The 13,435-nt window shown below is 35.9% G+C and overlaps 1 protein-coding gene across 1 annotated transcript in view; it reads right to left on the bottom strand.

Moving 5' to 3' along the window:
• Positions 1-5,301: 5,301 nt before the first annotated feature.
• LOC137387547 (transmembrane protein 205-like) overlaps positions 5,302-13,435 on the bottom strand; it is a 28,055-nt gene continuing 19,921 nt past the window's right edge. The window contains exons 4-5 of the mRNA XM_068074001.1: positions 10,154-10,344; positions 5,302-5,842 (exon numbers count right to left, since the gene is read on the bottom strand). Of these exons, the coding sequence (XP_067930102.1) occupies positions 5,740-5,842; positions 10,154-10,344 (294 nt within the window). The 3' untranslated portion in view covers positions 5,302-5,739. The remainder of the gene's footprint in view (positions 5,843-10,153; positions 10,345-13,435) is intronic.

Raw genomic sequence — 13,435 nt, 5'->3', positions numbered from 1 at the left:
ATTGGCATGCCACTGTGTTGGGTGACTAACCAGGGAGAGAGTCACACCAAAAAGTGAATTTATACAGCCATGACATTCTCACGAGTAAAACAAGTTGCATAAGCACTTATGATTGCCACATGGTATTAGGAGCTAAGAATTCCAAATCTGTCAAATACCATAAGAATTGTGAACCAACCTCGTCTGAGACGTACTCGCTCTTTCAAGCCCAACACATTCACTACAGATTAAAAATATTTAATATCCAGGGTTAAGTTCTTCAGAATTTTAACAAAAGACAATTACACCGAGTACTGGGCCACAAAATTTTCATTAGTAGCCATTAAGGACATAAACTGAAAAAGAATTTAGCGTTATCCGTAAACACGCTCTCCTAATCAAACCACAATTATATCGAAATATTTTGGGAGGTTTTATGTAACTTGGCTCAAACTAGAAGACCGCCCAGCAAGTTCTTGGAATACTAATATAAGGAGGTTTGGGTAGACCAACTAATAGTGATTTGAACAGCTTAAAGAAGCTTACACCCAAAGGTTATTGACCTTGAACATTAATTTATATCTGGGAGGCGATATCCCATTACAGAATCAGGTGTACGTCAGCAAATTTTTATGATATAAACTGGTTCTGAAAAGTGCAGTTAACCAAGGCTTTCCGGATAAATGGCTTGCGTAGTTAAACCCAGTGATTTGAAAGTGTTTGCTTTGGTGTCAAATCTTGTTATAAAAATGTATGGCTGCTACTGCCCACTTTAAATAAATAATATATAGTTATATATAAACTATTATATATCTGAGATATATATATAGCTCAGATATATACCATATATATCTCAGCTATATACCATGTATATAAACTTTATCCACTTTTGCAGCTCAACAACGGCATTCTATATAAGCAGTCAATGGTAATTGTGGCTAAATGCTAGCCATGAGCATATCTTATCAAATTACAAATTGACTCAAACAATTGTGAGTGAAATAGATTTGAAAAACGTTAGTAGAAGGTAAAGATCAATTGCTTGCAATCAGTAACTTTGCTTTACTAGAAGAACTTGCTGGCGGTCACTTCAGCTATTTGCTGTTTACGTGGATCGTTTTAGATGAGGCAGCTTCATATTGAAATCTAATCAGTCAGTTGTCTAGTTCAAGAAACTTGTGATTTAGCAGTATTGAGAAAGTAAGGCAATGAGTAGATATTTTCAGGTGCATTTACATTGCGACAGCTGTTGACACTATTGTATGAGAAAGCAAACATTTTAAAAACAAGTGACATCACTAAGAGTCATCTGAAATGTAAAGCTAACCAGTGTGAGCAACAGAGTCACTTGCGGAGCCAATTCCTGTACAATCTAAATAGTAGCGAGTTTATTTATTTTTATTTATAATGCCAAATAAATAATGTTTTTAGCTCATGTCACATTGGCTGATAAGCACAAGTAACAGCCCTGTATGCAACAGTTGTGAGTGAGAACATTTGACTTCCTACTACTGAATAAATTATAGCATTTCAAACGCCAAGTTTGTTGTACAAATATAAAAAGCATTTCTGCCATATGCCAAATGCTCATTGACTTGGCTTTTCATCCCAGATCATCGGAGAGTCGTTATGATTACTGTAAAACCATTTTTTATTACATGGCTGCTACCCTAACATTCTGGTGTCCTGTGGAAGATCGTCAGTCTGGTGTACTGTAAAAGATCGTCAGCCTGGTGTGCTGTAAAAGGTCGTCAGTCTGGTGCACTGTAAAAGATCGTCAGATTTAGGCACTATTTGTACAATTACTCAGCGATGCCTTAATACGATGGATTGCTGCAGGTGATGGAGTGGTGGCAAGCCAAATGTTGTGAGTTTGAATCCAGTAAGATGCAATATTTTTCTCAACTTTCCTCCGTGGTTTTGGACAAGTAGACAGGTAGACAGACAGACAAACACAAATTTTATTACAGTAAAGATGAAGCTTTGTTATACTTGTTACACAGCTATTGTAAAGAGTTTCTCCATAATGTAGTAAATTACCATTTTAAATACTTGTTACCACTAAATGTTATATTGTTATATTATTATTAGAGGTTATTTAACAAAATAAAACATAAACTACAAAATTAGGCATCTATTTAGTTTGACAGATTAATAGCAGAAGCGCAGAGGTTTTCTACTTGTAACAGTTAGAATGGTAAACATATTGAGCCACTCACAAAAAAGGACCAAGATCACGATCATGCATTCTAGTATTACAAAAATGATGTTGAAGACAAATGTGAACTGATACTCTAAAAAACAAATGGTTACTATTTTCATAAACTGGCAACACATTTTTTACACTGAACAAAAGGAGATCGCCTCCTTGAGCACAACCAAAAACAGCTTGATAGTAATTGAAGCTCACATAGGTGAATTTTACCTCTGCTGGCTATATTGATTGAACAGTGGTCAATTTTTGTGACGCAAGCCGTGTACATCGTAAAAAGACATTTTGATGATATTTTTAATAAATGCAAACGAATAGGCTCACTATTATTTGCACATTGATTAGATAGCTTCAGTGATTTGATCCCTTCCAGCAGAGGCGGCGCAAGCCGAGGCAGTACAGTTGTAACAGCATTCCCCGCACGAACAATGGATCTGTGACTTTGGCTGGACATATCTGTTCATTGGCAAGGGAACCTCGATGACTGGAGATATATCCAGTTGCTGAGAGCAATTTAAGGTTGGATATTATTCCTTCCACAACCTGTGGCCTTTGTTGGGAATTGAACCTCTAACCTGTTGTTTGCAGGTCAACCACTAGGCCGCAGGTGCTCTCACAGTCATTGATCATTTGTTGGCCAAAAGCGTGAATGGGTGTTTAGTGATAGCACAATCATCCACAAGCAGAAGATTTTAATGGTTTTGGTCGAGTTTCCGGTGAAGTAAATTTTTGGCATCACAAAATTTCCTTCTATCCCCCAGCCAAAACGCTCGCCAAGTTTCACAACAATCAATTAAAAAATATTTCAACTAGACCAGCCTTGGATGAGTGATTGGCCCGATCAGATGTCCCCAGTTCAACTCCTGGTCAGGTTGGCCTTAGTAAAACCCTCTTGTTTTCATCATTCCTGTGTATCATTGAGCAAGTAGGCCTATTCGATTGCAAAGTAATTCGGCAGCAACTAAAACAAAATTTCTCCTATTTATACAGGTCAAACCATAAATGTTGATCAAGCTTTGAATCATAAATCCTGGAGAAAATGAGATAGGAGTTTTTCAACTCTTCAAATGAAAAGAATTAATTCCTCACAAAATAATTTTGTAGGTACATTGAGCTCCTGGATATGTCACGATGTACTTTTAATTCGACGACGATGAACTTCGGATAGCTTTTTAAAGATTTGGCATGTACTTTGGGTGTAAATCATGGTTCACTCTTCTGTAGTGATATCATAAGCATATTTGATTTCCATTGCTACATGCCGGCTATAGATGTATTTGATATAAGGAGGGTAATTAGCATATGCAAACTCCTTTGTAATCCGCTGTTTGCTGAGCAGGCGATCACGGATTGGTACGCTGATCTGATGATTTCGTCTGATGGCACATAATCTCACCGTCTAATAGTCCTAAATCTATTCTATTGAAAACTAGAAAGTCACTATTATGGGAAATGAGACAGAATATTATGTTAATGTGAAGGTAAGGCGAGGTCACTTGAAACGCAGTAATCTTTCTCCCTCTCAGAACGGTATTAATTTTATTGGCTATTATTTATTGCATTATTATTTATTATATTGTTTATTGTATCGTTTATTTTATCATTAAAATAACTGCAGTTGTATTTATGTTAATATAAAAAGCCTCTAAAGGCTGATTCACGCTATTCGCCGTATGTCACTGTGTGTCAAGTAATTCTTTAGCAATTGTCTATTATAATAGGTTCACACTATCACAAACACCGGCATTTACATCAGTAAATAGTCCATGACATAACATTGTAATTATCAAATGTAGTCCCGTAAATGACGAAATACTAGTCCGGCAGCAACTGTCATGAAAGAAAATATAGATCAAGCGATTTGCTACAGCCAATAATCATTAAAGAGGTTGTGCATATTACACAGACTGTCGTGGATGCTCGATGAATTGGCGACAAAGTTTGATAGCTGCAATTTTTTCTGACGTATCCACCTGGCTTCAGCAGCCCTATTAGTCTACGGTGCACATGGTTGACGAATAATTGCCAAGAAGATGATGCCAACATACGGCGATACAATGTGAACAAGCCTTAAAAGTAACATGCTAATTTCCTTTTGCATTGCCTTATTCCGAGAGTTATATGTTATATGGTTTACCATATATTTACAATGTAGCTCTATGTCACAGGTCTTAGAAGTTTATGAGTGGCAGCATATCTAATAACATTTTTAGCAGATTTGTCTCTCAACATTTATTATCTTCTTTATATCCTTTTGAGAATAATCTAAAATGCAACTTGGGGTTTTTAATTAGATAACTCCTAGAATGTTTTAGCTTGATAAAAATCTGCGAAGCGATGATCGATTTTTTTCTAAGGAGTTGTTATCTTTATACCGGAGCAAACAACTCGTAAATACACTTGTTCAACGCATAAACCATCAATCATGACAGCCTGCTAAATCGCAATTATACATAACATTTATCAAATGATTAACTCCCCTAATCTTGACTCCATCCTAACCTCTTGATACTACACTTACCATGAGCTATAGAATGTCACACAGATTGGAAGCCTGGAATTTACTTGCCAGGTCATTAGGAGGTGAGTAGGAAAACTGAAATTACTCATTTTAGGACGATACCCCTAATTTCATCACCTTTGACACCTCATTTTTTCCCAGCTATTCAAAAGGATATACAACATCGGTCTTATAAACTGTCCTTCCAGTGGTAAATGAGTGAGAACGAGAGAGCGAGAGGCAAAATAGATGCACATGTTCAGAAGCATGTCGTCCGACACTTTGTAACAACGTAATGACTTGTATTATTTCTTCTATTAGGACATATTATCTATAACTAGAGCCATGACAGCCCAGGGTACCCGGAGAGATCTTCAGGCGTGTCACTAAATTACTGAGAATATAAAATATGCACACTTATTCTGAAATACTAGAAAGTGGATGATTGGTGAAGGTGTGTGTGATAAAGTTGAATGCTATGGGTTCAAATCCTGTTGAAAGCAATATTTTTCTCACCTCTAGGCGTAGCTTCGAAGAGAAAAACTTGGCTCTTATTAAAGTAAAAATTATCTTAAGATTCAATAGGGATAGTCTACTGGTAATGTTAACATTGACTGGCGACAGACAACTTTATTTCAAGGTATTTCCCTAGATGTATTGCTACAGATTAATAGAGTTGACTAGATGGAGTAAAATGACACTAGCAAGAAGTAAATCTAAAATGTAGTTACATTAAAGAAAAGTATTGAATCAAAGGTTAAAACAGCAAAAAAACAATTTATGAAAACATTAATGAAACACAAAGTTATCAAATTGCAAAACAAATTTAATGATATTTTAGAAACACACATCGCATAATAGAAATAATCTATGCCTATCTATAATGAACAAATCGTTACACAGAAACAATCGCCCAAAAGTGACATCAGACAATCGCCCAAAAGTGACATCAGACAATCACCCAAAAGTGACATCAGACAATCGCCCAAGTGACATCAGACAATCGCCCAAAAGTGACATCAGACAATCGTCCAAAAGTGACATCAGCTTAGTGGAAAGTAACGTTGTAGCTGAGAGTAGCCAAGTGTACTGTCATTCCGACTAGACAGATGAGGTTGGTTAATGCTGACAGTCCGTGCAGCCAGACAACCCTGAAACGGATGCAGTAGTTCATATTAATTGAATACATTAGGATAACAACATTTGACAGTAATGATAATATTAACAATGTTGTGAATGAGGAAAGAAATAATTTATACTAAGGGTGTATAGAATGGTAAAAAACTGAATAAAACTCAGCACAGAGTAGAAAATATAAAATGAACGGTGTTTAAAAGGTATAAATACTGTAATTTATATAGACAGACTCAGACTTATAAAACATATCAGAGGTGATGTGACTGCCAGACCAAAACTGAAACAGCAAAAAGGCTTGATAAGATAACTATACTCAAATGGACCATGTGATACAGATGACCAGATATAGTAGTGAAATACAAGGAACTAAATCCCCTCTTACTAATTGATATAGGCACTGTCAAAGCCGAGAAAGGGAGAAATGCCAAAAGTTGGCGAAAAATTTAGGGAAATCTAAAAATTTTTGTTTTATTGAAAAAATTATTTTAGCATTGGAAACAACTTAGAAAGAGCGGAGTGGATTAAACAAAAACAAAAATATCTTTAAGTGAAACTTGCTGTTATTTAAGGATTGGTAAAAACACTCAGAAATTTTTTTCAACAGCATAACTTACATGTTTTGACTGAGCACAACCGTGACAATTAATTCCAACAATTTCCTGTGTATTCCATCAATACTAGGCATGAATGTCATAAACAAAGAAATAGAATTATCCTAAAGTAACAAAGCTTGAGCATAGTGATTGAGAAAGTATAACAACACTCAGGTCAGTAACCTCTAGAGAAGACTATGAGCTAAAACTAGTGCAACTTACAACCAATCATATACCCATCTTAAATAAATTAAATGTATCACAACAACTTCGCTACTGAAAGCAAACGTCAGCAATAAAGTTTTACAGTCTAACAACTTTCCAAAGTGTTGTAAAACAAACTTTCCAAGTCACCGTAAAACAAACCTTTCACCAATTTCAAGCTAAGAAGTTAAATATAATTAAACTAATTATAATGATATTATGTTTATGTAGTAGATATCCTTAAGAAATGTCAATTAAAGAGAATAAATATTTGTTTACAGACTGTTCAAACCAACTAGCATGCGATTTGTTAGACGATGTCATTATGACACATTTGAAATCTCCGAACAGCAAACTTTATGCCCAGAATGCTTCATCTTTCCACCCAACTCGGGAACACACGAAACATGATATATAAATTAGTTTAATGCAATTCAATCTAGTACAGAGCTAAACAATTTATTATTACGTAAAACAATTACTTTTGTCTTGATAGAATATCAAATTGCCTCAAAGGCTTTTTATGATATTCAAACTAAATCATTTAGATCCAAATTTACAACAGACTGCCTAAGAGGACTACATACAGTTTAAGACTGACATAATTTGATAAAAACAAATCAACTTTTTCAAGTGTTTGAACTATAAATAGATCTTGGAGTGATGACGAGATTACATCAGTGATAATTGATAAGCTAATTCCGCTGCTAGCGATTCCCTCGCTTTCAAACCTTCCAACTTCCTGCCTACAGCAGCATTTCCAATCGAGCACAAAAACAGACAACATTTACTATACTCTGAGGTGGTCAAAGTCTCCACAACTAGACGCTTTTGTTCTTTCCAAAAATGGGAAATTCTATGACTAAATAAATACAAAATAAAAATTGTACTGTATGAACTGTGATGTTTTAACTATGTAAAAGAACTATTAGACATCCTGCAATCAGACCATTGAACCGAAGAGTGAGGATTTCCTTCAAACTCTTTAATGACTTATTTGGTGATGACTAACTGACAATTGGGGAGCTGATGGACTTGTTCATTAATAACTAAAAAAAATAATTAAAGCTTTAAAAGGTATAAAGTGATGATAATGGTAAGAGCTGAAAGATAACTGAAAAGACAACTTCTCAACTGGACATCTTACCAATCAAAATAGTAACAAGAACAGGACAGGACTAAAAATTCAACAAATTTGAGATATTTTAGGTCAAACCATGACCTATATTAGCCTAAATGATGTAGTTGATTGTGAATAGCTAATGACTATTTCTTTTCCATTCATTATACACATGAAAGAGCGATTAGGAAGCCATATATAAATATACTTCACTTGTCAACACTTGAGTAATCTGTTGTTGAGGGCAGCTGTTGAGTAATATTTAAATTAACCCATCATCTCTAAAGCCACTTATTAAAAATAGAAGTTCATTAATCTTATGTTATGAACTAACATTGCTGAGTAAGCGGATGCAATCTTTCGCAGAATTCGCGCACAATTTGCAGACAAGGCTTAAAAATCATACCTAGGTCAAGATGTAAAATTATGTAGACCATAACGATCATAGCACGTTTCAACAATTCTAAAATAGAAACTTCGTGAGAGAACTAATAAATTATAAACTGCCTACAAAAGTCTTCACAATTGTTATGCATCTTCTGTAGATAAATATCCTGCAATAAACATTAGCAATAAATAACAGGAGTGTTTATCTTGCTGTTTGAAACACTTGATGCACTGTACTAAACACTCCTCTCTAGCTTTAGTTTTATGTCCACAAAATGTCTAGTTTTTCATATAATACGCCTTTACAGTGTATTCCATTGTTTGCAAGGAAAGCAACTTGGTGAAATCAATAGTTCAATTATGAACCGTATTATTGTATTATTAATTTATTATAAATCAACAACCTGCTGACAAGCTATACACTATGGCTGACCTAGCGTGACAAGTGGAGAAGTGACACTATCCATGAGAGATGCTCATCCATGGTAACCACAATACCAGTGTGGATCACTAGACAGCACACAAAGTACATTCCGTCAGTACCAATAGTGTCAAAGCATCGGTATATTTATCTGACCTACAGAACAGTGTCAGCAGTCGCAAACTTTTAGGGTGCTTTCAGCTTGTTAATTGGTGACAAAACTTCAAAAATATTAATGGTAAGTGACTAGCATTAGTTTATAGCCTGGCGAGACACGTATTGTTGCATAGACTGTTGCATAAACAACGCGTTAGTGAGTTGAAGGTTAATCGGGTTAATCAATGCATTGCATCGAAATGAACATGTTAGTCTACATTAGCAGAGGTAAAGCTGAGGCAAATGTGATTGGGCAAAATTGTTGATTTTGGTAAACATATTCTCAATTCAATTATATTCATTTTCAGTGCAGGAGAGTTCATTTAAGACTCGCTTTCAAATGACGATGACAACAGGACTTGACGATGTCAACAAGACTGGATGATTACAACAGGACTTCACGATGTCAACAGGATTTGACAATGACAACAGGACTTGACAATGACCACAAGACTTAACGATGTCAACAGAATTTGACAATGACAACTGGACTTGACGATGACAACTGGACTTGACGATGACAACAGGACTTGACGATGACAACAGGACTTGACGATGTCAACTGGACTAAACGTAAACAACTAGTTATACATGGACACAAATAATCTCAAAGCAGGTACCCGATGTATCGCAGTATGTTACGGTTGTCCTATCAGCAATTATTCATAGACCATCTGCACTGTAAACCGATGCCATCACCAAAGCAACGCGGATATGCCAGGAAACATTGCAGCTGTCAAACTTTTCTAATATTTGGCCGTGTATCCACAACAGTCTGTTCAATGTGCAACACTGATGGTGATTGGCTGTGGAAGATTGCTGAACATACATGTGTATATTTCCCTTCATGCTATTTCCTACGGAAGTAATATTTTGATGACCGTATTGTATAATGAAAATGCTATGCCGCGATTATTCGCTGATGTAAACCTAAATGAGTTTGTGATAGTGTGGACAATGTTATTACAGACGATCACCGATGTATTGTGGGATTGCTGTCGATATACTGTGATATAGTGTGTATCAGCCTTTATTTGTAACAATTAAAAGAAGGCCCAAGTGCAAATTTCTACTTTCCAAGAAACCTTTCAGGCAGCTCAATCTCTTGAAACTAAATTCTTTTTTCACAGTTTGTTTCCCGCAGTAAACCTAGAGTATTTTTGTATTTGGCTGTTTTCATCAGTGAAGAGTAATAGTTTGTTCCTGTGCTCCACTAACATGAATGGTATCCAAAACTGTCGATGATCTGTATTACAAAGTGCTAGATAAAATATTGCGAACGAAATTTCAATAAAGGTAATGTAAAATCTGTCAAAAAAGGTTACCATATGCGTAAATCCTATACTTAGGGAACCTGAAAGCTTACGTACCGTGTGCTGAAACTGAAGCTGTATAGCACCTGTAAGTTCAAGAATAGCAGGCTATTGCAAGATATGGCACAAACCTGGTATAGATAGCGGCATACGTAGAATTTGTCTCCTTCAACTTTTTACATGGCTCGTTGTCATTGCCAATACCTCGGCCGATGTTTTCATCTTTTTCAATTTGGTTCCTTTCAGCGAGCTTGCTGGAGAGAAGCGGAAAAACAGCGCAGCCAACCAAGGAGCCACCCACACAGATGAGCAGCCCCAAAATCTGAAAGGACAACGTGCTGACAATTTTATCATAAATTCATAATTATTATTGAGAAAAGAAAAACGTATTTTTCTGAATGTATTTTCTTGTAATACTAGGCTATTAAATGACGAGATTTGTCACAAAAATTACTTAAATTAAAGGAAACTAGATGAGGTGACAAGACAAGAGGTAAAACTTGTTATATCATGAAAAAGATTTATTCTGAATGAAAAAGGAAACTTATGAAGCGATTCCGATAACTTTGTGCAAATTATAAGAAAATATTTACCAACTATAATTTTGTTTTACCTAATTTTTAGTCCAGTATACACGAAGACATCAAGATTTTAGTGTGAAAACATGTGACACTCCCATATAACCGGTGGCAAGTTAACAACTGCGTAACACGAACATTCTGAACAAGAACAAACAGCCATGCTCTAAGAGTTTACACTCTGCATCTGTCCTCCACGTGCTACGGTGTAGATAACATGCTATACGGTTGTACTGGCATGTAGATAACATGCTATGGTTAGGCTGGTATGTATATAACAATGATATGTAGATCCGTTCCCTCTGTTTGTACTCTCCGTTTGTACCCTCCGTTTATACCCTCCATTTGTACCTTCCATTTGTACCCTCCGTTTGTACCCTCCGTTTGTACCTTCCGTTTGCACCCTCCGTTTGCACCCTCCGTTTGCACCCTCCGTTTGTACCCTCCGTTTGTACCCTCCGTTTGTACCTTCCGTTTGCACCCTCCGTTTGTACCCTCCGTTTGTACCCTCCGTTTGTACCCTCCGTTTGTACCCTCCGTTTGTACCCTACGTTTTTACCCTCCGTTTTTACTCTCCGTTTGTACCCTCCGTTTGTCAAAATGAGAGAGTATCAACAAAACGATCTTTACAGACGACGTAGAAAACAAGACCCTACAGAATGAAAAGAACAAAGTTTTTTGTAGTCATAATACTGCTCTGAACATATTGAATGTGACACAAAACTATGGTTGAATTCATAATCTTAAATTAATCTCAGCACATCGGAGCTGTTCAACTATATTGTAGAATATCAATTAGGACTGCGTTTGCTTTCACTCCATAAATTCCAATCTCCATTTGTCATTAATTCAGATGTGATCAACACCCTTCATTTTAAAAGGCTGTTCAGAACTTTCCCAAAAGCTTGTGATATACTAATAAAAACAAGCCTAGCAAACTAACACAAACATTAAATAATGATCTATGGGTGTAAATAAATATATACATGCACGTACAGAGCAAATTATCATAACATTGGAAAACTAAGAACTGAACTTTTGACATGGATCAGGCGCATTGAGAGGTAAATATAAATTTCACAGAATGCACTTATACTAATTAACAGACGGACACATTTAAGGACTATGACGGGATAAACAAATCATTTTTTCTTGTGATCAGAGAGAGAGGTACATATGAAGATTGATAGTACCTGAGTAACTCGATTGTCAAATTTTAGAGATATTAGTGCACTCCGGTATAATAAAAGTCTCCCAGTGGTCAAGGATGAGTCAAACTGCCAAAAAAGTCTCCCATATGGGGCAAACACAGAATTGCAGTATCTATTAATAATTCAGTGCAAATGGGCATTCATCAATGGAAACGATTGAACTGGCTCTGACCTTACCACAAAAAAGAATTACCAGGTGAATTAATTCTTGTAATCTTGGCTTATTTCTGTTTAATAAATACACCTCGAGCAGTCACAAGTTGAAAATGCGCGATGAGACTTTGCATGACAAATCGAGTGACAACATTTGTTAGCTAAATGATAGAAATTGCATTTATCTACGAGATTATAAAGTTAAGTATTATATATGATGTTCCATATTCTGCAAATATTTTGGGATTTATGAAGGTGGAGTACCTTAATTAAACTAATGTAGTCCCTGCTCCAGTGACAGTTCTTAAGTTACTACATAGCTGAGGAGGAATAAGAACTAGTCCTGCCCTGAATGTTACCAAATATTCAACAGAGGATTAACACTGGACATATTGGTAGGGTACGGAAGAGGAGATGGGCTCACAATAAAGATAACATGAAACCGCACACAACTTAATTGCGCTGATGCAATGAGACCATATGTATGTGATATTGACATGTGATATTTTTAAATCTGATATTTATAACATCAAATACCACGTATAAAGATGTAAAATGTACAACTTCAACCAAAAATTCGAAAAACTAAAAAAATATCAGTTCGCGATGACGATCCAATCGCGATGGTAACCTCTGCGATTGGAGACATGGCCAATTGCATGAAGCAATTTAAGGATGGATGTCACTCCTGTCACCACTAGTGGCCTTATTGGGAGATGAGCCTCAACCTGTTGTTTGCAGGTCAATAGACCAATTGACCACGGCTGCTCTCGTATATGTGGACTCTATAAACAACTGGTAAATCACAGTGATAATTCTTCATATGACAAGATTTAGGTCGAATCAGTAACCTATTGTTTTAAATCATAACACTCAACAATCCACTATATGGTCGATTTACAATTTTTTTTATGATTTTATGATTTACAATACGATTTTATTTACAATTCCAGGTGTAAGTGCCACAACACATCAGTTTTTGTAAATATCAGTTTAGAAAGCGGATGTCGCCATTTTCATAAAAAATTGTTGACAAACCTTTATCAAAAAATGATTAAAAGGTGTTGATTTTAAAAATTATAGTTTACAACTGTTTTTTAGAACATTATACTTTGATGACACAGGAGTTCCATACGCGTAGTAATGATAAGATACACCCACCATGATTATAGACAAAAGATAATAATTATGTTAGCTGATAGCCTGTCAAATCACCTATTATTGAAGCCATTTAATCCTTAAATATAATAAAGTCAAACCTTTACTGTCATTCTCAGAACTAATTTTTCCGACATGGCTTGCTCAACCATGTTGCTTGAGCAAGCCATGTTGCTTGCCAGTGGCTTGCTCCAATCAAGACCAGCCCGAGTGGGACACTTAGCAACGACACGCTTTCTTGCATCTTAATTTCTATCAACAAAGATTAATCAACAGTATTATAGTAGACAGCATGATAAGTTATACAGTATGA

The sequence above is a fragment of the Watersipora subatra genome, chromosome 2 (genome assembly GCF_963576615.1).
Source record: "Watersipora subatra chromosome 2, tzWatSuba1.1, whole genome shotgun sequence".
NCBI classification, from domain to species: Eukaryota; Metazoa; Bryozoa; class Gymnolaemata; order Cheilostomatida; family Watersiporidae; genus Watersipora; species Watersipora subatra.
This window is presented reverse-complemented; position numbering and strand designations above follow the sequence as displayed.